This window comes from Carassius carassius, chromosome 3, assembly GCF_963082965.1.
Source record: "Carassius carassius chromosome 3, fCarCar2.1, whole genome shotgun sequence".
In the NCBI taxonomy this organism is placed as follows: domain Eukaryota; kingdom Metazoa; phylum Chordata; class Actinopteri; order Cypriniformes; family Cyprinidae; genus Carassius; species Carassius carassius.
In genome coordinates, this window is record NC_081757.1 from 38,751,491 (window position 1) to 38,778,091 (window position 26,601).

The 26,601-nt window shown below is 38.1% G+C and overlaps 1 protein-coding gene across 6 annotated transcripts in view; it reads left to right on the plus strand.

Moving 5' to 3' along the window:
- The window catches only part of LOC132126601 (transcriptional enhancer factor TEF-1), a 76,812-nt gene that overhangs the window by 35,536 nt on the left and 14,675 nt on the right, over nucleotides 1–26,601 (plus strand). For 3 of the 6 annotated variants that reach the window (XM_059537975.1, XM_059537983.1, XM_059537967.1), the window contains 9 exons: nucleotides 8,927–8,991; nucleotides 13,340–13,402; nucleotides 13,495–13,557; nucleotides 20,699–20,833; nucleotides 21,129–21,175; nucleotides 22,515–22,576; nucleotides 22,677–22,801; nucleotides 24,092–24,265; nucleotides 26,351–26,491. In XM_059537975.1, the coding sequence (XP_059393958.1) occupies nucleotides 8,927–8,991; nucleotides 13,340–13,402; nucleotides 13,495–13,557; nucleotides 20,699–20,833; nucleotides 21,129–21,175; nucleotides 22,515–22,576; nucleotides 22,677–22,801; nucleotides 24,092–24,265; nucleotides 26,351–26,491 (875 nt within the window). The remainder of the gene's footprint in view (nucleotides 1–8,926; nucleotides 8,992–13,339; nucleotides 13,403–13,494; nucleotides 13,558–20,698; nucleotides 20,834–21,128; nucleotides 21,176–22,514; nucleotides 22,577–22,676; nucleotides 22,802–24,091; nucleotides 24,266–26,350; nucleotides 26,492–26,601) is intronic. The other 3 variants (XM_059537999.1, XM_059537992.1, XM_059538005.1) reach the window with 3 other exon arrangements.

A 26,601-nucleotide genomic window follows, 5' to 3' on the forward strand; every position in this document is an offset into this window, starting at 1 on the left:
ACTGTTCAAAAGATAAACCTTTGTGCCTCAATTACCCTTAAAGAGTGCATATCAGTTCCTTAATGGCACACACCAGTACCGTTTATAAGGGTACTGCCCTAGTGACAGTTTTTTTTGCCCTTTTCTGACAGTGCTTTTCTGCTTCACTTTTTCACTTTCTGCTCTGGTTTGTGGATAGTCCACAATGTCATTTTCATCAGCAGCACAGTCCACTAGTTTCCACACATGCCATTTGTATATATCTCTATTTGTGTGTCCACGTAGACACTGGTGCAAGTGATCTGAGCATTTAAAAGGAGGTTCTTTAGATGCACACACACCACACGCATCAATCCATGCATGTCAATGGAGTATGCACTGAAAGCCTTGTGCACTCAGTTTTGCTCAAGACAGAGCTGAACACAGATAAAAAAAAATAAAGCATTCTTGGGTATTTAGTGGTTCATTTACTGGGGTGTTTCCTGTGGTTGCTAGGTGGTTCTGACTTTAGTCCCGCCTTCAGTCTAAGTCTAGAACATTTTTTACTTTTTATTTTCTGTCAGGCTGTAGCCAAATTTTAATAATTTTGGTTAGTGGTTTGTTTATATCTGTGTAATAAGAATAGCAAATCCTGTCTTGGCAAACATCACTAATAAATAGACATGACGTGGTTTGAAAAGCTTGTTTCTTGTTCCATTTTCCCATGAAGGGGCTTTCTGAGTGTGGTAAGTGGGTGATGCATGAATGTATGTGATTGTGTGTGTGTGTGAGTGTGTGTGTGTGTGTGTGAGTGAGGTCTTCTCAGCAGGTGGCAGATGGCACAGAGGACCCGTCTGAATGGCCTAACACCAGACACGTGCTCACACACTCATTAGGTCACGAGGCAAAATGCATGGTCTTGAACTCTTGTTCAAGTCAAAGGGTGAGTGAGAGGCCAGTGTTTTGACCCTAAAAAGACCAGAATACCGCTAAGTGTGTGACGAATTTGGTCGACATAAAAGTGCTGGGATAAACCACTTTTTTGGTTGCCATTCAATGAAAAGTACTTAAAAGAAACATTTTGTTAGTGTGAAGAACGTTTTAATAATCTTAAGAATTGAAAAGAGATGTTTATCTTCTCTCTAAAGCGAGGGGCCCTGTAACGAGGAAACATAAGCCCCTGAAATAGGCAGCTGGTTTGCATGAGTCAGATGTTTATAAACAGTCTTTCTAAATAGATTTCAGTAGCTAGATTAAGGTTATGCACTTTCTCTTGTCAGATTTTTCTCTTTTGTGCTGATGCACGTTCTGGTTCAAATATATGGTCACATTTGCTAACCTGATTTTGCTTGAAGCTGAATAGTTATGAGAAAATGTTATAGTTTCCATGCTCAGTTATTTTCAGATATGAATGTACTTGAAAGTTATTTGTTGTCTTTTCAGGTTTTGCCAGGGAATCTTTTGCATGAACCTTTTTCAGTGCCTCATTTTGTGCACTTGAATCAAGTTCTGTGTCACCTGCTCAACTTCCAAGGCACAAATCTCATTCTTTGACTCCTATCTATGTGGGTTCCCCTCCTAGCAAGCAGTGTTCCTCGAATGCTGTTGTTCTTGGGAGTAAAAGGCTTCCTGCCTGCCTCCCTTTGCCCCGCTCTTGCCCTTCCCCCAGCCAAGGACCATTGGAGTGAATGCCTCCATATTGTTGGTTTAGTCTATTGTGATGCTAATGATGACCCTCGAGTCATCTATCGCATGTGACAGGGAAGCAGGGGCATTGTGTTTTGTACTGCACACGGGAGAAATGGGCTGCGGTCTCCACAGGTCTCACTGGAAGAATATCAAACCCAAAGAATTCATGCTTTTGTGATAGATTGTCCATAGTGACTGTAGAAGTAGTACTTCTCAGTAATTACACTTCCCCAAATTACGAGCAATCTTTTTTTTTATGTACTCCCAAAATACCATATGCTAATGCACAATTTATAACATTTAACATTAACAGTTTGTCTTTGTTTATTTTAACTAGCAATAGATAAAATAACATTGCTCAGTCGGTTTGCATTCTTTTGACTAATTGATTAAAAGAAGTGCCTCGTGAAAGTCATTTGTTCATAAGACAAAAAAAATATATATTGTTAATTAATGCCTTTATGTGAGAAATCTCTCACTGCTTGCTGGCTGTATGGCTGTGATCCAGCATCCACTGACATCATAGTTGTCCAACTGGCCAGATGTGAGTGCAGTCAGGCCTGCGTTAAACAAATGTGGTACAACAGGAAATGAGTCCTTTAAAAAGCTCTGAGAAAAAAAATGTGATGTGTTTTTAGCAATCAAAGAACATAACCCAAGCCATTAAAAGGCTTTAATATGCTATAACTATAAATGAGGACAATGTTTATGGCATGGGGTCTGAGCCGAGCTGCAGGATTTTGCTTTGATTAAATCATCTTTGCTATGACATGCTGGCAGGAAGGATGATGGGGCTTTATTTGCTTCACCCCCTCGGTGTGGAATCAATGGCAATTTTATGCTGTTTTTTAAATGATATAACACACTCCTGCTGTAGAGGCTCTTTGGCTCCTGTGGAGTGCTATCTGTGAGAGGCTTAGAGGATGCTAATGGAAGGGCTGGTGTTGATGGTTTCATCCCAGTTAGACCTGTAAGGAGGAGGTTACTGCCACATGTTGCTAGAAAAGAACAGCTCATACCATCTTAAGGGGGTCATTTTTTGAGACTTGAAATGCTGGTTAGTTGCTGCTCTAAGGTGTTCTATACAAACTCTAACCAGCTTGATCAAGATGATCTACCAGGTCAAAAACAGGTCTGCCAAATAATAGTCCAGTTAATCAACCATGTTGACCAGATTAAAATTGCTGTAGGACTGGGAGGGTGCTAATGGAAGGACTGGCGATTATGCATACTAGATAGACCTGTAAAAATCAGAACACTTACTTATGTTGCTCATACTCATTTTTGGGACTTGAAATAATGGTTAGTTGATGCTCTGAAGTGTTTTTCCAGCTCTAACCAGCTTGATCAAGATGATCTACCAGGTTAAAAACAGGTCCACCAAATGGTAGTCCAGATTGAAATTGTTGTAGGACTGAGAGGATGCTAATGGAAGAACTGGAGATGATGGTGCTCAGAGGTGTTCTACCATCTCTAACCAGCTTGATCAAGATTTTCAGTTGATCAAACTGAATCTGTTGTAGGGTTGAGAGGATGATAATGCAAGGACTGCTGTTAATGGTTTCATCCCATTTAAATTGTGAAGAGGACAAGAAAGGAGCTGCTGTGTGTTGCTTTAACCTGTTAAAGAAACCGGATCATATTGGTATAAGGCGGTCAAGCTGGTTTTTGTAACATAGCAGCTGATTTATTGTGGTTCCAGGGTGGTCTACGAGCCTTAAACAGCTTGGTCAGGGTAGTTGAAAACTACTCTACCAAATGATAATCCAGTTAATCAATAATCTTGAACAGTTTGAGCCTTCTGTAGGATTCAGAAGATGATGTAAGGGCTGATGATGATGGATTCATCCCAGTTAAACTGTGAAGAGGAGGAGATGGGAGCTGCCGGACATAGCAGCTGTTTTTTGTTGTCTACCTGCTCTAAACAGCTTGACCAAGATGTTCTACCAGTTCTAGTCCAGGTGATCAACCAGATAATGACTATAAATGGGCTCTTACCTGCTTAAGGTGGTCAAGCTGATTTTTTTGGACATGGAAACTGAATTTCGGTGTTCTAACGTGGTCCTAACCAGATGGACCGATCAGCTTGATCAACCAGATCAACTAGATCAGCTTGGACCAACTGATTTGTTAAAAAGAGCTGTATATCAAGTGCCAACATTGATCCTCTAAAGCAACAGTAGAGAGGTAATTGCACAGAGCATACAATGAAGCACATTTGATATAGTATTCTTTTTCATAACAATTTATGAACATTTAAACTGGAAAGGTGTCATTGCAAGCTGAGAAAAAAATACTGAGTCTTGACACATTAATGGTGATTAGTAATTTGAAAGTCCAATCCTGCTTGGGTGTTTTGGCAACTCTGAGAAACAGCCGTAAAACACAGAGAAAATGCTTGCTGTGCCGAGCCATTCGAGAGCTGCCCAGTTGAGGTAATGAATCTTCATCCAAATTAAAGAAGTGTGATGAAGCATTGTGAGGTGAGAGTGAATGTGTGGTAAAGTGGGCCGCAGCAGGGGGTCATGGGGGGAATAGCGGCCAATGCAGCAGCTGTGTAAACCTCCTCAGTTCAAGGAGGGGATGCAGAAACCAAGGGATGGACGGATGTAATGAGAGGGTGAACTCTTATTCTGGGACTGTTAATTGTTCTCCAGCTTAACCAGCGTCCAGATACAGTCACACTTCGGCTCTAGGCAGCAAAATTATCAAAGGCACACCCTATTCAGGGAAGTCTTCAATGGCCAGAGTCTGTCGGTGCATATCTGTGAAGTCTGAGCAGGGGAGGATGAGTTAGTGTCTAAATTGAGGTGGGAGTGCTGACAGCTCTCAGTAGGGAGCGGGGAGGGAGTCCGCTCCTCTTTCCTCTGAGGGAGTTGGTGCAAAGGGTGGAGATGCATTCCTAATTGACTGACAAGTCAGCTGGGGGACAATCCTAGAAAGAGGAAGTGCCAGCAGGCCCCACTGAGTGGCTTCTGCTGTTTTAGGAGCTATTGATATGGATTCTGGTTTCTTTGAAATTAAGGGAAGTCTTTTCCTTCTCGAGAGGACAGATTTCTTCTTTGCCCTGGTATTCTGCTTTTTAGTTGGGCCATAAATACCTAATCCTTTCCCTGCTGTTTTGACTGACAACTGGAGAGCTCTTGCAATAGTTCACATCCTCCCCGATTCCCACCCACTGCTCTGCCATATTCATGTATACCATAATGAATGTGTTCACTATGAATACCCATCACAAACGAGACTTTAAATTGAATTGTTGCATTCCTATAAACCTGTTCACACAAAGCGAAAATGCCATATTCCCTTTTATACTTTATTTTTATTATTATTCATAAAATATTCTTATTGACTTGACTCATTAATGAAATATATGACAAAACAATCACAATTTGATTTTGACAAATTTGTGCAGCCCAACTGCATATGAGTTTCAATAACCAGAAATATTAATTCTTTATTTGAACATCTGTATATGAATTTTTATGTGTTGTTAGAATTAGGGCTTCACCATCCAGCTTCATACACGGCACCTGTTCACACTCTTTTAGAATAAAAACTGGAACACATATTATTTTAAAAAGTATTTTCTCTTATTATTGTCATTGGGGGGGGGGGGCAGCTTGTTTCCTAGGGTTTCTGGACCTCCAGTGTGTCCTTACTCTCTCTTTTTGACTCTTTCTCTCTGCCAGCGTTGTTTTGCGCGGCAAACACAGGAAAGAAAGCATGCTGGCCAAGTCCCGCTGAGCAGGGTTTTTTTCAAGGTGGTGAAAAGAATGAATTATTCAGCAGTAAGCATGCTTACAGCTGGCCGTTTGTGAGCTTTGATCTAGGAATCGGGCGTCTGCATGAATGCCCTTATTGTCATGTTATGTGTACACAGTGTGTGAATTATTGAAAGTGGCGAGGCCCTGGCTTCATCTGGGAGAGATTACAGTGTTGGCATGCTGGGGAGGTGGGCTGGAACTGAAAATCCCCAGATGCTATTTATTTGTCCTGGAGGTCACATGATCTTCCTCCGTTGTTATAGCCTTAACAGAATGGCTTACGTGAGGAAAGAGAGCTGCCCCTCCAGCCCACACATGCGTCAAGCACACATGTAGGGAATTGCACACTCATTGGCCTCAGGCTTTGTTGGGGACCGCTAAACACTTGTTAGGACAGGGTCTTCGAAGAGGGATTTTGTATTGTTTCATATAGACATCTCAGTATTGCCACATGTGTACATTGTTTGTGGGTATTTCCAGAATTTCTTCAAAGGATCCAGTGCCCAACTGGGGCATTTCAGACTTACAGTATGTGGACACTTTGCCATGACCTCAGTTTAAAGGAAAAAAAATCATCTCTTTTCTAAACGCAAGTTTTAGATCTTAACAAGTGTGCAGGACTTCTCCAATCATTTAATCCACTTAAACTTGCCTCAGCAATCTCATGCTCATCTCCCTGTACTTTTCAGTGCATTGCCCAAATATCCAAAGTCAGTTCAAAACTGATAAATAGATCCATTTTTTTTTGATAATCTGTTACACTTCGATGCAGGTAACAAAAGAAGAAAAAATATTTTGTTGCCTAATGTTATATTGTTATATCACGACTTAAAAGCCTAAAATATTTATTTTGAATAGTAATTACTTTGAAATTACGAAGTAATTATTTCAGCCATTACATATTCCATATGTGTAGAATATGAATGAAATATAGAAGTACTGCAGCCATCATATTGTCATTGTAATTTGTCCTAGCAGCATCTTCCTGATGGGACACTAAAGTGTCTATTTAGTGTGCACTTCAGAATCTTGCCAAAAGTAATAGGTCATATACTTTGTTTACACATTATTCACATCTCTAGTAAATTTGTCTGCTTAGAATTTGATTTTAAAAAGATTCAAGTAAATTTTTCTGTTGATCAAGGCAGCAGAATTTGACCAAGTAATTGTAATCAATTTTATCCAGATTATTCATTATTCACTCAGTAAAGTATGACAGATTGTTTCGGTCTGCTACATCTACTATCCAGCACCGAACCTGAAATATTGGAAATAATGGCATACAAATTGTGTTTAGGACTGATTTTGTGGGCGTGTTTGCATAATTACATCATTTGCATAATTTGTTTATTGAATTGAGTTCTAAACATAGATAGGATGTGCAAAGTAAAACTGATAACAGCAGGTGTAATTCATTCTTTGATTCCCCTTTGTTTTAAACTCATGCGGATTTTACTGACAGAAAGGATAGTAAGAGAGAGAAGGTGAGTGAGAAAGAGATTCCCTTTCACACGACAGGTGTGCCTAATAGCAGAAGCTCAGGAGATTACCCAACCCACCTGAACACAGCGAGCCCAGCACACAGCAGGTGGATGATGCGGCTTTGCTATCTCAGTGTGTGCCCATTTCACAAACAACAGACCTCAGCCCAGCCACTGCCACGGCCAGTCACCCCACTCCACAGCCAGAACACATCTGCTGCTTTTTTTTTTTTATCGACAAATCTACCTTTACTTTTAATGTTTGAAAATTATTATTATTATTATTTTTTTTAAGACCCATGGCTTGGTAGTTAGTTGCATGATGAGCACTGGTGTTTATATGGCTGTTTAAAAGTTCAGGCCATTTCTTATGGACACTTTTTACAGACTGTGATGACACGTTTCCACATTGATTAAGAAAAGTTTTTATTAATTTATTTTAAATATACAGTACTTTTAAAATGTTTTTAAACGTTTTTAATAATGTCTCCTATGCTCACAAAGCTTGCTTTTATTTTTTTTTTCAAAAATACACCAAAATCAGTAATATTGTGAAATAGAATAACATTTTTGGTGCTTACAGTTTTGGAAACATTTTTCAGGATTGTTTGAGAAATAGAAAGTTCAAAAGGACATAATTTGTTTGAAATAGAATATTGTGTAGCATTATAGATGTTTTACTGTGCACTTTTAATCAATTGAACGCATATTTGCCACACACACCTCAGACATTTGAATACTAGCATATCATGGTTTCTGCATAAATACGAAGCAGCACAACAGTTTTCATCATTTATAATAATAATAATAATAATAATAATAAATGTTTCTTGAGCAGCAAGTCAGCATATTAGAATGATTTCTGAAGGATCATGTGACAGTGAAGACTAGATTGAGGATGCTGAAAATGAAACTGCATCACAGAAATAAATCACATTTTACAAATATATTGCAATAGAAAACTATTTATTTTGAATTGTAATGGTATGGTGTTTTACTGTATATTGAGCACATAAAAACATTTAACAATCATAATGTTTCAAAACAATTGTCAATTACAACATTTTTAAGACTAGTTTGTATGGAATTACCTTTGAATTTATTTACAGAAAACTTGTTAATGCTGCTGTATGGGTGTTTCTAATACAATTATACTCCTTTGACCAACTTAATCAATCTCTCAGGATTTTTAATATATATATACCCAAAGCAACATGTGTTTCTGTCTCGTGTTTCTATTCAATATTCGTTTTACTTTATGCTAATTATATTTTGAAGTAAATACAGTTCATTGTAGTTCCAAAGTAAAATTGGTGGACATATGGTAAATTGTAACTACATCAATTCTGCGGTTGTCTGTTTAAAAATCTAATTTTATTACACAGTCCTGGATAAAAAAAACAAAAAACAAAACAAGGCTCTATGGCAACCATTGGCTACAGCTGGACACATAATTAGAGTGGCTCTTTACCTATAATTTGTGTAATAGTTTTGGGGTGGCGGTATGTTATTAACATATGAAAAGGCTAAGCAGGGGTCATTGTGCCTAGCATCAGTAATTAGAGCAGTGCCGAGGGCGCAAGAATGTGTAGAGCTGCCATTAATTGGAGATCACTACAAAACCATGCTTTAATTATTATTTAGTGAGAACCGTAGTGTGTTAAATGAATATGTTTCCTCTGCCATTACGTGCTGTAACCATATGAATGTCTGGATCTGCTTCTTTTCATAGCACGAGGCTTTGAAGAAATTGGGATTAAATTAGATTAAATTGAAAGGCCGTAGAGTTCTTGGGCTATTTTCATGGCAATAGCATGCACGGCCAAGTTTTCATTTAAATTAGGCGTGTTTGTTCATTCGCTAGGGTTAAGATTGCTACATGTTGCTGACACAATTGAAATTTTGGCAAATAAATTTTTGAAATACAAACTCAAGGCCGTGCATTCCTGCTTTGATTAGGTTAATTCAATTTAAAGTATTACATTTCCAAAGTTCTTACATTAACACGTCTCATCTATTGTCTTTCTGTAGGTCGGAATGAGCTGATTGCCAGATACATTAAACTCAGAACTGGGAAGACAAGGACACGGAAACAGGTAAGAGAATCTGTGTTCTTGCATGCATGCCACTAAATGGGAAGGCCAGTACTGTTGAATGCACCTGCTGTCTGTGCTTTTGCAGGATTAAAAATGTACCGCTTACACAATGAACAGCAGAAATAAAAAGATACTGGCAATTAGGGGTGAGCAATAGAAAGTAAAATGTCTATTACAGTGTTCTTAAAATAATAATTTAAGATGATGTTCTGTACATAATGTTTATATTTTTACAGAAAAGAGATTTGAAGAGTAATGATTAGTAACACTGAAAATTTTGATGATTATTTCTTTTTTTATGTTCAGTGATCAAAATTGCAATTTTTTAAATCCATCATCTGCTCATAATCACTTTTTTGAATTTCAAAGATAAAATTAGGCTTCGCTTGTTGGTAAGTACATATACGCTTATAATTTACAAATATATAAAAAAACTGAATTAATAATACATTAATTCTAGTGATGCACCGAAATGAAAATTCTTGGCCGAAACCGAAAACCGAAAAAGAGAAAACCAAGGCCGAAAACCGAAACCGAAAGACCGAAAGAAATTATGCCAATTATTCCATTGCATTTATTGCTATGACCATGTACTAACTTTACTAAAATTAAGACATTGCAATTGCATAAATTAATATTAAAGTTTCAAAGATAATTACAATTACATAAATTATAAAAAACATAAAAATACATAATTACAAATTATGCAATATTTATTAAGCACATTGCAACAATGCACAGTATAAAATAAAATTCAAACTAAAAATGTATCCCACTCATGTGAATATTAAATAATAATGTACAGGCCTACTGGCCTGCAGAAAGGTTTTAAAATGAACTGTTCTCTCATAAAAACAAAGTGCATTTAGGTCAAGTGCATTTGAAATGGTTCTCTGTAGGACTAGAAAGTGCATTACTTCTCCAGTAGGCAAGACTGTTATCACTTCTGGGGATGGGGACTTCAGACAGATAACCATCTAGCTGTTGAGCAGTTGAGATTGTCATCTGCCTGACATTTGAGAAATATTTGAGAGAGTGTATTTAAATAGGGGCAGGGCATAAATAATTTGTTTTATCAAATTAAAGCAGAAATCTAGCAGAAAATCTAGCAGAAATATGGCTACAATCTGATATTATGTATGTATATATATGTGTGTGTGTGTGTATATATATATATATATATAGGCTACTGTAAATAAAATGTCACATATATAGTAGCCTAAGAACTAGAACAATAGCCAATGTATTATTATTTGAGGCACTTTCTTGCAGAATTTCACTGAAAATATCAGACAACGAGGGTGAATGCCAAGAGACGAGTCTTTTTTCCGCGCTCTGATCTGTCTCCTGCGCTTGGCGCTTCTCCGTCTCCACGCGGGTTCTCCGCATCCAGCGCGGCCTGTATCATTTCTCGTGCGCGCTGCCTTATTTCCGCATCCAAGTAATGATCTTTATAACGCGGATCAAGCACATTCGCGATGAAGTGCAGAGGATCCGAAAAGATCTCAGTGAGACGTGTGCTAACAGACTCTATAAGACTGTACCTTTCTTTGTTCTCACTTCGTGGTCCGTCTCAATCTCTTTGTTAGGAGACGCTTTAGTGCTGCGAATAAAGGAATAAGAAGAGAGAGAATGTTCTCACTGGTGTGAAGTGAATGTCGCGGGGAGCTCGTGGTCTGCGCTATGCAGGTGCACGTTCAGGTCGCGGTTTCTGTTTGCGTCATCATCACAACATTTCGGCCGTGTTGTTTCGGTGATAAAAGTCTTTCGGCCAAAAACCGAAAATGCTCTTTTGGGCCATTTTCGGCCGAAAATCTTCGGTGGCCGAATATTCGGTGCATCCCTAATTAATTCTATAAGTATTATAGTTAATATATAAATATATATTATGAAAAATATTATTAAATTGGCAACTTGAAACCAAATCCAAACTGTGACCATAAACTACTAAAAATGTCTGTATTCAGTCAGAAGAATAGAAAGTGTGTGTGCCCTGTAAAGCCTGACTGATGTGTTTTCAAACAATGAAAGAATAGTTTGATCCAGTATTTTGTTCTAAAATAGAACACCTAAACAGAAAAACCTGTGTTGGAAATAGATAAAAGTTCAGCATGCTATGAAAAATATGTACAGCTTTGGCTTGCGATGGGAAACAAGCATTATTTTAGCAAGTGGAGCATTTGAGACAACCTTAACCTTCCATCTTTTACTGCGCAGTGATTGAGGTGATTGTAATACCAATTCTCTTGATGAATTTCGTGGTTTATTGTTAACTGGTATATTGCCCACCCCTGCTCATACACACATAGATTGTTACACACATACACACACACACACACACACACACACACACACACACACACACACACACACACACACACACACACACACACACACACACACACACACACACACACACACACACACACACACACATTTATAGCCACTCATGCAGAAGCATGGAGCTTTGCAGCATGTTCAGGCTGGGTGCAAGAACGCTAATGCAATTGTAGGAGAGACGGACCCTGAACGCTAGGCTCAGCTGGCAGATGTTTCGTTCAGCTGTATGAGAACACGCTGCTCAACTGTTATGGCCAAGACACTCACTCACACATTAGCAAACACAAAGCTTCACTATTTTAAAAGGCTTACTATTAAAAAAACAATTCAAATAGACATGTTTTACACAGATGACCTGTTCAGAACCGAAATGTCTGTTTAAATCCATGATTCTGTTTTTTTCCACTTGACTGTAATGTAATTTGTTATGGTGATCTGTATGTGCTGCTGCAACTGTAACACTTCAGTGGGCTGTGCTCAGACAGCTCCGTCTCAGAGCTCTTACCAGATAGATTTACTACAGCACACAGGAAACATAATACTAGACATCCTTTTGTTTTAAATTATATGAATATTCATAGTATTCAGGCCACTCTCTGATCCCTCAAACAAACAAGAAAGGGGTTTAGAGTAAATTACTTAAAGTGATTTAGCAGCACAATATCTAAATGATCACGCTAATTTAAGCATGTTAAATAACATAATTAAACTTTGTGTGTTAGAATAAGATTTTGATGCTGTCTAAAATAATTGATTATGATTGGTCAGTTATGGCAATTCAGCAATCAAATATTGGTTACACTGTACAATACAATAAGGTTTCATTTGTTAATATTAGTTACATGAACTAACAATGAAAAAGTGCTTAATATTAATATTTTAATTTACTAATATATTATTAAAATATAAAAATTGTGTCTGTTGAACTAAGAATGAACAGTTGCATTGTTATTAAATAATGTAAACATAGATTAATAAACACTGAAACACATGTATTGCTCATTGTTAGTTAATGTTAAAGTTGACTTATTGTGGTGTCAAATATTTTTAAATAATAACCATTGTACAGGATGCTAAACATGACCATAAATATTTACTTTAGTTAATGTAAGTGCAGAAACTTTTCTCTGTTTGAACTTCCAATTCAAAAGTGCAGTAAAAACTTGTAAAAAACTTTAATATATAAACTAAGGCCTGATTTTTAATGATTAGCTTTTGTAATCAGCACCATGCCACAGAGCTTAAATTGTATTTAACCAAGATCATGCCTTTACGTAAAACGATTTCCTAACTGACATAAACCTACATGGACACTAATATAAAAGATTGACACCTCTCAAACTCACAGCACAGCAAAAAAGTCCAGAAATCGACCCAAACATCACAACAATCCCATTGTAATTTCATTTGGCTGAGCCTGAACCATTGAAGTGATTGTTGTACTTAATTTGGAAAGGTCAAAGGACCACTTGTGCTGCTGAGATATGTGTAAATGTGACTTTGTCAGACGGGAGAGTCGAGACCTCATTAACAAACGGCGTCGAGCGCGAGGCCCGCTCAACAGCCACTTGTGTGTGATTGGCTTGATTAAGACGAGGGACGCTCTCCACGGAGCCTCGTTACAACATCACACAACCTCCCACCTCACATCACTATTAATGCACCATTAGTACATAATTCAAAAACAACTCCAACCTGTAGGAATTTGCAGAGCGATACTATCAAGTCTAGTACTCCTCCCCGAAGAATACTAGACTTGGCCATTCTCATTCAGCACACAGAAGATCACATCTGCTCTCTCTTAATGTGCTTAAGAAGCCTGCATTCTCCTTAACCAGCTCACTTAAGTGAGGAGTTGAGCGGGCCAGTGCGCTGGGCGGCCGTCGGCTTGGCCACGCTTTCCTTTTTTTTACGGAGGCCCTCCTCGAATGTTTTGCTTGTGTAACATGTCTGTAATTCTTTATTGCTTTTTCTTTTTGCTTTTCTTGTTTCGTTTTGAAAAACGGAGGTGTCTAGTCACATACAGGTCTTAGCAAGAAAGAAAGTTCGAGAAATCCAAGCTGCCATCAAGGTACGTCTGGCTCTGCCCAGCTGCAGGGGGGGCTTTTCATCGCCATGGTTACAGGCTGTTCCTTTGTTTTCCTCCCCTCCCCTACCCCGCAGGTGTCTAGTCACATTCAGGTTCTTGCCAGAAGGAAATCTCGCGAATTTCATTCCAAGCTAAAGGTATACGCTTTTCTGCTTTTGGGCTTGTGGTTGCCATGCGTCTCACTTCCTGTTTCCTGTGAATGCCTTGTTGCTCTAATTCCTGTAACCTAGATCCCTCGCATGCGACGGCCTGTTTAGCATACATAATTCAGTGCCTCTACTCCATCTCCGAAGTCCATCCTCCTTTCACGCTTGTCAGTGGACGTCTGTTTTCCTGGCCGCTTTGGCCTCTGTCTCTCGTTGACCGCTAAGTGCGTGTGCTCTGAGTCTATCGCTATAGGTCCCATGGCGGCTCCTGGTTAAATATAGCCGCAAACCTGAAAAGCAGCATATGCTTTGGAAATGAATATGGATGTGAAATTCAATAGGTCTGGAGAGCAAAGTCAAGCATTACGTTTGTTCAATAATGAAGCACAATTTTGCTGCTCACTGATTTGGAATGGAGGTTTTATAAATCCCAGTTTTCTATCCCTGTAATTTTGGGGACGGCATTTTTAGAAGTTCACAAACTAAATCTGTAGGTTCCATCTTTGTGGGCTGCAGAAATATACAACAAGTTAATTAATGACTAAATGGATTAAATCTACACACATATATATCAGAATGTATGTGGATTCAATATAATAAATATATCAGAATGTATTGTGGACTAAATAAAAACTTATTTATACAGTTTTTTTATTTTTAAACAGTGCAGATATTAAGTTGACTGCTCAAGGATAAATCCATATCTTTAATTTATAACTATACTATATATTATAACTATAATTTCTAATTTTATTCCAATTACAGTAAAAGTTTCATATGAAAGGTGAAAGTGTGATTTCTATGGTGTTATCTTCACCAAATTAATTGTGAGATCTGACTAAGAGAGATGCATGCAATGAAATAACTGTAAAAGGATTAATTATTGGTCCATTGGTCAGGCAAACAAATATCCCCTCACTCAAACTAAAGCTGTTGGTTGAGTCAGACTTGCTGTGTTAGGATGCTCTACAAACTGAATAATGTTTTGATAGTGATATACACAGTGTTTAAACCCCTTTTGGGTAAATCAGCCTTCAAATAGCTTCTAGTTGCCTATGCAAATGCATCATGAGACCATGAAAAAAAAGTCCTTTAAGATGTGTAATATAAAAATTTGACACCATTATATGACGAAACAAAGCCTCAGAAGCACAATGCACTTTGCTGGTCACATGAATGTTTGTCTGTGTGTCGTGTTTGCATGTTTGTGTCATGTGTGGAGTGTTGTCTCGTGCTGGCAGTACGCTTCAGCTGGTGAGATTGGCTGAGAGCTGGAGGTCAGAGTTCAGCGGGATTCTGGTCACTGCTTAAACAACAAGAGCAGCCACATGACTGCAGGAAAAACACAGTCTAGAGTATAACCAGCGCTGCTTTGCCTTTATCTCTCCTGGAGTTTAATGAGGTCATCTGTTCTTCCCAAACGCTCTGCACAAGAAGTCTGGACCAAAGAGGCCCATTAGGGCCGTCACTCAGATGCTTTTTGTGGCATCCCCTCTCTCCTGGCTCTTTCTCTTGGCTTTTTTTATATAACCCACTGGCCGTCAAACGCTTTCCTCATGCCGCATTAATGAAACTACTGAAATCACCCCCCCATTCTCTCCCACTATGTCCAATTCCCCCCCCCCCCCCCCCCCCTTTGTGATTCAGTCATATAAACAGCAAAGTGTGCTGCATATAATCACCTTACATCAAATGCATCTCATCCACAAAGGCTGTGGCTAACAAAAAAGGGGCCTTTTGTGGAAGGGATAATCTGATAATAAATTGACCTGTCATTTAAGATACATCTGTAAGGGTCGTTTCCTAATGTCTGTGTTTACTGAAAGGACCTTGAGGTTGGTCTGACTTCTGTTTCTTTTTCTTTCTTTTTGTGAGGTGATGACTAACTCCTTTTGACCAGCACACTTTTCCACAGTTCCCAGTTTACTCAGATAGATTAATGATTCCCCCATTTGTGTGCATGCTTGTAAGAGTGTGTGTGTGTGTGTGCCTACTGGAGCATCTGTGTGCATTTCCGCCATGAATGGCTGGTCTTTCAGGGACACTGGCGGCTGCCTGAGTAAAAACAGCCAGCTTTTGTATGGGTCTCTGTCTACTCTCATCTAAAGCAAATTAGAAATCAGGAGCGGGGAAGAATTTGAGCTCCCTCCTGCCATTTGCAGCGTAGCATTATAGTAAACCTGCCCAGTGTGCTCTTATCTGAGACATGTTGACTGAAATGACTGTCATTATGGTGCCACTCTTTGAGCTGGTCTGTAATGAAACCCTAGCCACAGTGATCTCAAACTGCCATATTATCAGCTATAAATCTTCCCTAAAGGTGCTTTCTGCAGTTCATCTGCTTGACCAGCACTCACACTGAGCCCTTAATCTTGGTTTTACTATTAGCATGTGCAGTGTGACTTCAGAGGGCTTAGCATATCACGGGGAGGATATGACTAAAAGCATATTTATAAAATGAAAAAATACTGAATTCACAATTTGGTCATATTCAAAATTAGTAATATTCAGTAAGTCCTTGAAAGTGGTGTTATCTAACTTGACATTTCAGTCACTGTGTTCTATCACTGCTGAAAATACCAGCATGGACCAATATTTCAATTCTAGCTTATGCTGGTTAGTACTAGTTCTGCACTGCTCAGCACCCTGTTCACCAGCTGGTAGTTAAACATGACCAAACCATGGACCAATCAGAGACACTTTTTCTGTACAATGGCAAAACACACAAATTAACTACCTTACTACGATGCATTGTTAAAGAAAATAAAAGTAGAGTAGTTGATTTCAGAGAGGCTAGCAGTAGCAAGCTATCTTTCAACGCATAAGATCCCACTCTCCCTGCATAATCACTCTCCAAAGCCACGCCTCCTCCAAAACACAGACCAGATGCTAACCAGTGGCATGATGAAATATGGCGTAGGTGGAGTATTGAATGCAACATCATATTTCATTTCATTCACCTCTGAGTAAAGATTAGAGTACAGAGCGTATAATATTACAATAATAACACCTTTCATTTTCGCTCACTCTCAGAGGTTATGATGGGCCAAACATTTTATAGATTTATGCCTTCCACTTAACTTTACTATTGGGATGTGAAAAGACTTTAAACTAGCATAACAAAATATTTTTTAACCAAATGACGTACACTGCCTTTAACTAGTTAGTCATGACCGTTTCCTGAAACTGTATACTAATATGATTGCCTTTTGCTAATGAATCGATTCACAATATATTGTTATAAAAAAGAAAGCAATTCATTTTTTTTTTTATAATGTCAACATGCAGTATGTAAATGGAGTATTATTTATTCTTGTATACATGTGGTTCAAGTCATCAGCTTTCTTCTTAATGTCATTTCTCCAAGATGCTTCTGTAACGAACATGGCATCTGAAGATACTTCAATATTAATCCCTGTAGTTTTGCTTTTTTTCATGTTTGATTTATTGCAGGGTCCCCCTTATGTCAATACCCTGGGGTTCCCATATTAATTCATTCACATAAACAGTGCTGATTGTTGACATGCAAAAAATATATAAATTAAAATGTGTATATATAATTAAAATTTAATCAAATGTACAAAATGTACTGCATGTTAGCATGTCCATTTTGCTCAAGAGAATTGTCTGTGTAAATTCACATCATACTAACAAGAAGCTATGCTTCAAAACTCAAAGTTGAGCACTGTATTGTAGTTCCAAACTGTTTGTTGGAACCTCCGTTAGTAATGATAAAAGATGCGACCATAGTTGGCTTCTGATGCATTTGAGAGACACACCCCAGATTGATATTTTTTTATAAAATAAAACTAAAACTGTTTCATTCTGTTTTTCTTTTTACTTACTCTTTTTCTTTTTACTTATGAAAGAAAATCAATAAATGTAAAAAAATAAAAAAATTATTCATAATGTTACAACTGCGTATAACAGTGGTCACAAGCCGAAAAGCCAAAAGTTTTTATTTAAATGTATATTTGATGTTTCAAAGCCATCAATTCATGATATTTGTAAAAAAAAAATAATAATTTAAGATAAAATTGGACAATAAAATGATTTATGTGTGCACCTTGTCAAAATTAGAAATGTGACATCCGTCAACTGAATTGTAACACCAAATCAAGAGCAGATGCAATCTTGTTTTGGCATGTCGTGACTTGTCACACGCAGCTGGAGTGAACACTGTGTAAGCTGGTGAGGATTTTCCAGCACGGTCTTTCTGGAGGAATCTATTGGTGCTTTTCCACTGCATGGTACGGCACGGAATGGCTTGGTATGGTTCACTTTAGGGGGGTTTTCCACTGGGTACAGTACCTGGTACCTGGAACTTTTTTGGTGCCAAAACGTGACGTGTTAACTCTGCTGATCACTGATTGGCCGGAGAGAATACCGTCAATACCTGCGTCACTGAACTTGCGACACAAACACAACAGAACCGCTGGATTTAAAGGTGCTGAACAATCCTATATGATTGACAACGAGTGGATTAATTAGGTATTGCAGTCCAAATTCAAAATATTGGACAGGGCTTTTTTCACCCGTCCCCTCTTCCTCAGACTTGATGCACATGCAGGTTGTCAGATTGACAACACCAACAGGAATGAGTGCACTTGACGATGAATGAAATGATATACGCTGTGCTTTCCGCCAACTGGCAACCTGGGATGCCAAAATACAATTGGGTAAACTAGCATCGGGTGGGTTTCACAAACCAAACCAGAGATTGACATTCTTGCCCGAAATGCACATTTTCAAAGGAGAATTACTGACTGTAGCATCGTTTTTCAGATAAACAAGTATGTTAACTAAGCACGTTTCGTAAATATCTGCAAACATATAATGGTAGTTTTATGCTTTAGTAGAGTCAAAAACTTACATACAGCACCTTTAAATCAATACAGCCAGCGAAGGATCGAATACCTCTTTTTTTTTAACAAGCTTTTTTTAACAACCAAGAAGTGGCTGTTTTGTTGTCTGTTGAGGAAGTACAGATGTTCCTCTGCTGATAGCAGAGGATCTGATCCAGCAAGAGCTTGATGGGGTGATGCTGAGTGAAAAAGTTTTTCAGTAGTCATGGCGCAACTATAACGACATGTGAATAATCTCACCCACTCTAAAGCGATACTAAACTGCAGTAGAAATGCAAACGAGCCGAGTCGTACCACCCAGTGAAAAGTGCCATATGTGACCACATCAAGTTAAAAGTTAGTTTGGTTCTGACACCAGCATCCAAAACACAACATATTCTGGTCTTTTCAGCAGGAATAAATCTGTAATCAGATATATAAATGTGTGGATTGCCACAAACCTCTCAGCATTCATGTAGATTGTTTGAATTAAACTTGCCAAAAAGTGCAAATTGAACATTGACAATACAACCTTGTTTGTTTGCGTTTAGGTGACAAGCATGGTAAGTACGAGTTCTCAGTGCTCTTGACCGTGCATCGATGTGTCGCCGTCACAGTATAGCAGCTGATAAACACCTGCTTGATCTCTGAGCCTCTCTGCCTCCCTCTAAGCCCATACGTGAGCCGCTGCTACCAGCATGTTTAGCCTCAACCCGTGCCCGCTTTTCACTGTCTTTTCAATGAAGTTGTGCTCTATTCACTGGCTGTTTCACATGTTTAGAGGCAGGACTTCCATCCTGTTACAGTCATGCACGCTATACAGTCTGCATGGGGAATGTTTGTCTTTGTAGCATTCAGGCTTACACACTTTAGGTCGATTAATTAAATTACCAGTTTTAGAAATCTATCAATGCACAGACATTCCTGTGTTATTAAAAGTTTATATTGAGAAAACGTCTTTAGCCTTCTTGTGAAAACAACAAGGAGGTTGTGTAAAGGAGAAATCATGTCTTTCAGGCCCTTTTCTTGGATGCGTTCATCTCTACTGTTTCGGCTCGGTTTAATGACCTTGATAGGAGCTTTTAGAATGAGAACATTCCTCTTAAGATCAGCGGCTTTATAGCTCTGAAGAATCTTTTCTGTCTGTGGATCTTTGTGTGTGAGGGTGTGAGCTGCTTCATTGTCCTGTGTTTTGTGTGCACTGCAGAGGGGTGATGGTTTCGAAAATCTCACGGTTCGGTCTGTACCATGGTTCTGTAGTCAGTTTCAGTTTAGTAATATAGGATTTTTCTATTTTTAACCATGTTTGTGATGATTATTAAATTTAATCCTCTAAATCAGTGTCATTATTGCAGGAAAACCTATTATGGAGTTTACGTCTGTTATCATACTGTAAATTATTGTATTGATGTCCATAAATGTTCTATTTTTGCATTAAAAAAATAAATCTAACATTTTATTTTTCAGTTCAGCTTTGATTTTTAAGAGATTGTTTTATTTTTTTTTATTTTTTTATTTTAAAGCTGATGAGGAGATAATTTGCACTTTCACTGCCATTCAGAAGTTTGGAATATTGTTTAAATTTGTATTTATTTATTTTTATATTTAAATATATTTTCAAATGTAATTTTCCGTGTGATGACACAGCTGAATTTTCACCAGTCATTATTATTCCGGTCTTCAAGTGTCACATTATTATTCAGAAGTAATTCTAACATGCTGATTTTCTGCTCAATTACTAGAAGTTGTTATTGAGTCTCAGTTAGTAAAGATTCGATAATAAAAAAACAGATAATGGTTCTTATTAATATACATTTTGAAAAACATTTTTAATACTTAATATTTTTGGGAAAATTGTGAAACTTTTTTTTCTGGATTCTTTTATGAATAAAAGGTTCAAATGAAAAGCATTTATTGGAAACAGAAATCCAATATATCATTGTGGAAGTCTTTACTAACACTTTAGATCAAAATAATGTGTCCTTGCTGAATAAAAGTTTTATTTATTGATTGGTCTGCCTGCTTGCTTCATCATTTATTTCGTAAGTATCTTGCCCCAAAGTTTTAAATGGTAGTGTATTTTTGGTCAAATAAATGCACTTTTGTTATAAATTAGAGAACAGTTTAAGAAGCATTTACACTAGTGGTGTCAGACTTCTGGCACTGAGATAAAACCATGGTACAAATGTGTATCCTGAACCGTGTTGTTAAAAGAAACCATTTAACTTCTAGCTCACTATGTCTGTCCCCTTTCTGGATCCTAATTTCTTTTCTAAATGCTATGGAAGGATCAGAGTGTGAAGGACAAAGCTCTTCAGAGTATGGCCTCCATGTCCTCGGCCCAGATCGTCTCTGCCACTGCCATCCACAACAAGCTGGGTCTTCCGGGCATCCCACGTCCTGCCTTCCCCGGAGCAGCAGGGGTAAGACCACCCTCTGGCACCCACCTATCAGTACACTTATTTCAGCCACATGGCTGGCCAACGGGCCGCCACCGTCAGCTCCAATCCCATTACACACCCTCAGAGCCGTGCCCACATCACCTGGCTTCATCAGATAAGCCCACTAATGCCACACTCAAGATAACTAGACTGCATCCAACATAGTCCACCTCATTTTTCAATGAACGTGATAACTGATGTATCAAGAGTGCACAGACGTGTGTGTGCCTGTGGATAGGCTGTGTTTTGTTGTCTATTTATTTCTCTAATTCTCTAGTTTTGGCAGGGCATGATATCCACGGGCCAGCCTGGATCCTCACAAGAGTGAGTATCTCTACTAGAAGTTCTGCTCCCATTGGCCCACTAAAGCTTGTCCTCTTGCTACAGTGCTTGCAAGGCACATCAGACATTCTTCTTCCTCTTCTTCTGCACCTTCATCATTGTATTCACCCTCTTTTCCAACACCTTCTTCTTCTGCCTCTTCTTCACCACCTTCTTCTGCACCTCATTCCTTTTGTTCTTCACCACTATGATCTTTACCTTCTACACATCCTTCTACATCTTCTCCACTGTCTTCATCATCTTATTCTTCACCTTCTTCTTCTGCAGTTAATTTACTGCTTATTCTTACCATAATGGGGTGGTTAGACTCTAAATTCAATGCTCATAATTTCATGTTTAGGTGTGTTGTCTAATTTAATAGTATTAAAGGGTTAGTTCACCTAAATATAAAAAATTATGTCATTAATATCTCACACCCTCATGTCGTTCCAAACCCGTAAGACCTCCGTTCATCTTCAGAACACAGTTTAAGATATTTAAGATTTAGTCCGAGAGCTTTCTGTCCCTCCATTGAAAACGTATGTATGGTCTACTATCCATGTCCAGAAAGGTAAGAAAAACACCTTATTATCTTTCTGGACATGGACAGTATACCGTACACACAGCTTCAATGGAGGGACTGGGAGCTCTCGGACTAAATCTAAAATATCTTAAACTGTGTTCCAAAGATTAACGGAGGTCTTACGGGTTTGGAACGACATGAGGGTGAGTTATTAATGACATAATTTTAATATTTGGGTGAACTAACCCTTTAATGAGTGTAATATTTTATTTATATTTTAAGTGTTGTCTAGTATGCACACTTGTAAATTAGTTAGCTTATTTGAAATGTAGTCAGCCAGTTGTCAGGCGTGCACACAGTCCTTCAGCAAAAAACTTGCAATATCCAATGAAATGAAGAGAATGTGAGAACAAGAGGAGGTAAAGCTTGAGTGTCATGTCTATGATCTGATTCTGCATTTCATTGTTAGAGAACTAAATATATAGTCCAAAACTTTCTTGTTTTTTTTTTCTGCCTTGCAATCGGAAGGTATTTCCTTCTTTATTCCACCAGTCTCTGTTTTGTCTGCTTTATTGTCGTTCTCCTCTTCTTGATGTCTGTATTTTCCCTGACCCTTCCAGCTTTCTCTCTTTTCCTGAGTGATCAGAGATAGAGGAAGCCTTTCCCAGAAACAGGGATGGGTTGAATCCAAGTTTGAATACTTGGTGCAGCTTTGTTTCTTCTTTGCTGTGGAACCTCTTAATCTCTTCAGTATGTAGTGCAGTTAAACTTATGGCTGCTCATTTTCCTGTTCTTAATTCTCCTTTGTCTATGTTTTAGCATCAAGCCATTTGCTCAGCAAGCATACCCCATCCAGCCAGCAGTCACAACTACAATCTCAAGTATGTCAGTCCCCGCTTGCCATGTTTTTTTGTTTTTATCAATTCCCATTCAGATGTAGCATTCTGTGTGTTAAGAAGAGCTAATATTCAGTGTGTGTAGGTTATGATCCGCCGACAGCGCCGGTGCCCACAGTGCCCGCCTGGCAGGGACGATCTGTCGGCACATCTAAACTCAGACTGGTGGAGTTCTCCGCTTTTCTGGAGCACCAGAGAGATCCAGATTCCGTGAGTTGCTTCTTTGTTACTTTAAGTCTAAATGAAATGTAATTTTTTTTATTCCTAATACACATTCCTGGTTTTATTACACATGATTCATCATTGACCTTTAGCCCACTAGTCAAAAAGCCTTCTCAAAGTGGTGTTTTTAGAAAGAATTCCTCCACGACTGACTGAAAACGCACATTCTAGTATGCAACATGTACTTCTCACAATTCAATCGCTTTCCAATGGGGAAAAATACCGCCCTACATTTTTGGCTCTTGGAATATCTCGGATCAATGTTTACTTCAGAAAAATGATCATACTGTAATTAGGGTTGCAAAGGGGTGGAAAATTCCTTGTAAATTTCCTGAAACTTAACAGAAATCCCTGGTATATTTCCGAAATTTACTGGAAATAGTCCACCTTTTTGCAACCCAAACCGTAATACAGTGAAAATTAGTTGTGAATAACATTTTATGTTGACTTTGAGGACTGTCAAAATACAGTGTCCTGTTTTTATTTTTTTTATTTTTAATTTGTAACATAATTTAGATGTCATCAAGCTTACATAAAAAGTATTGTTTCTATACTATATTAAAGTACCATTGCTAATATGTGTTTTTTTTTATATTCTATGGCACATTTGTAAATATCTCAGAATTATGCCTTAAGAAATCGAATTGTTATACTTTTCTACAATAAAATTCAATTTGTTAACTTAAATATCATGAACTACCAATAAACACTTTATGACATGTTAATTTCTACATATGCTAATAAATTTTTAAAATGTCTGGGCACATAACATTATTTTTTATATTATGAAAAAGCTTTAAATAACAATGAACAATATCATGCATACATTAGCATTAAATGCCACCGTTTTTACATATTTCACTATGCACGCACTGAGATGGGAGAGTGACATATCAACATAGTAGAATATGGAAAAATGGTGGCGTTTTCCTTTAAGCAAGATTATTATTATTATTATATATTTATTTTTTAAATAAAGGAACAGTAACCTTTTGTCATGTTTATTCAGTCATTTGTTAGTCTCCCAAAATAATAAATGTACAAATGTGATTTTTCTCTATTTAGGGAGCTTAACTCACCAAATATAGTATTGATATATGTGGTTAATTGTGAATAATTAGCATTATTACTCAGCATATCATGAAATGTATTAATTAACAGTTGTAAATAGATACTGGTTAAATATAGTACTATTTAAAAACTAAACAATCAAGAACTTTCAGTCATTTTGACAAGTTTTTCTGTTTCTAACTTGTTTCCTCTCTGTTTTCTGTGCAGTATAACAAGCATCTTTTCGTGCACATCGGTCAGACAAATCACTCTTACAATGATGCCTTGCTCGAGTCAGTGGACATCCGTCAGATTTACGACAAATTTCCTGAGAAGAAGGGAGGGCTGAAGGAATTGTTTGGCAAGGGTCCTCAGAATTCATTCTTTCTCATAAAGTTCTGGGTGAGTGAATCACTGCAAAGAATGAGCATCTGTTTAGCGATTCACAACATGCGCGGGACAATTATCCACAAAAGAAGACATCGAAACACACAATTGCTCCAAGAAGAACAGTATTTTTTTTTTGTTTAGGCTTAAAAATAAACACACATGCTGTGTGCTGTGTAATGTATGCCCAGCCTGTGGCCAGGTTTCTACACTAATGAGAGCGAAACTACCACAGATCATGTTTACCACGAATACAACTGCCTATTTAACGCAAATATTTATCCACCGAGTGATTACATGCATGGATAATTGTGCATTTCCCTGAAGACACTGGGCCACTTTAGTTTTAAAGACAGCTGTCTCTGTTTACGTGTCCAAATGGCTATGTTTGGCACGGCATAGCTGAAGTGTCTGTGATCAAAGCTCGCACTTATTCAGTTTAATATCGTGAAACAATTGGATGACCTGGATGCTCCTCTAATAGCTATTCAAACATTGCATGCATTTTGTGAAATGCTAACTAGCGGCAACCAACAAAGTGGGCCTCGTCGTGGTTGGAGCGAGGCTGCTCGAATTCCGTTTGAAGTGACACAGGGATCTGAATTTCAAATGAAACTCTGGATCTGCACAATAATGCCTCTCTTGAATATGATGTGAAAATGTAACAGGCTTGTCTTAATGAAAAGAGAGTATGCCAGAAATGAATATTTGAGCTCTCTCTGTAATGAAAATCGTGTTAGCTTACTGAAAGAGCGGAGAGCGAGCTGTTCTTTTTTCCACTCTTTTTCAGAGGTTTTTTTTTTGAGTGCCTTTTTACTCAAAGTTATTTAATCTATTCTCTCTAACCTTAGACAGAGCCTTTTTCTTTAATACCCGAATAGACTAAAATGTAGAGATGGCCACGGTTGGTAGCTTAGTTTTAGCTAAAAGACTGACTTTTTACTTTCATGAAACACCAATATACTGCTGAAGGTCTTTTCATAATGTGGTTGGATGACAAAAAAGCACTATAAAAGCATTTTAAAAGTTTCATACAAGTTTCGTGTCTATGTGAAACTGAAATATAAGGCCCAATCCCAATTCTATTTTATACCCCTACCCCTGCCCCTCTGCCTTCCCCTTCCCCTTGTCCCTTGAAACAGTTATAAGGGTTAGGGGTGAAAATTTTCCCATAAAAATTTGGGGACACCACTACTTTACCGTCACACATCATCATAGGTTGATTAGCTGGTGTGCATTACAGCCTTTAATTACTATTCTATATTAACGCACTGCTTACTGACACACGCACACATGCACACACATCAAATATCGCACAGCTCACACATCCAGGAGCAAAGAAACTTGTCAATGCTGCCCCACGACTAAATATTGACTTGCTACATTATATTTTTCAATGCATATACTTTTATATCTCTCTTTCTCTCTCGAATTGGCAATATTTGAGAAAAGGGTTTAGCGATTAATAATTATTGGGGGTACTAGCCCTCCTCAATGTGTATGGTGGTTACCGCTCTGATCAAATATGAATATATGTTGTGGCACTATCATGCAGTCTGTAATGATATGACGTTAGCAAACATTAGCAATTTCTTGCAAACATTTCTTTGAGTGACCATAAATATGAACTCACGACTGAATGTAACATAAAACAAACAATTAATTGTCTTTTTGTTCGCTTGGGCAGCCATGTTGCAGCTGAAGTCTGTTTACGCTGAGATAATTCATACCCCTTCATTTGAAGTGTGGTCCTGAAAAATCTTAGTTTGAAGGGCTATCTGGTCCTTTCCCTTACCTCTACCCTCTAACCAAATGAGAATCAGGACACCCCTACCCCTTAACGTGAATGTGTGAAACAGAGGGATAGTGGAAAGGGGAAGGGCTAAGGGGTAGAATTGGTATTTGGCCTATGTCTTAAAAATCCTACGTATAGGTTATTTTAGCTGTGTTTATAGTCTCCACTAGATGGCAATTTTGTATTTAATGTAATATGGTGATAGATCTATCCGTTTTTGCTTGTGTAGATTTCTCTGTAATAAAGTATTTGACAGTGTAGCTTATTAAATTGAGAATTAAAGCTACAGTCTCATTGCTTCCTAGGCTGACTTGAACTGCAACATTCAGGACGAAGCTGGGGCCTTCTATGGAGTGAGCAGTCAGTACGAGAGCCCGGAGAACATGACCATCACCTGCTCCACAAAGGTTTGCTCGTTTGGCAAACAGGTCGTGGAGAAAGTGGAGGTAGATTCCAAGCATTTGTTTTTAAGTACCGTTATATTGTCTAAATGGAGCAATAAATGTTTTACCTCTAATATGGGTTTCCCAGAGGAAAATGTAATTGCTCTTTTATT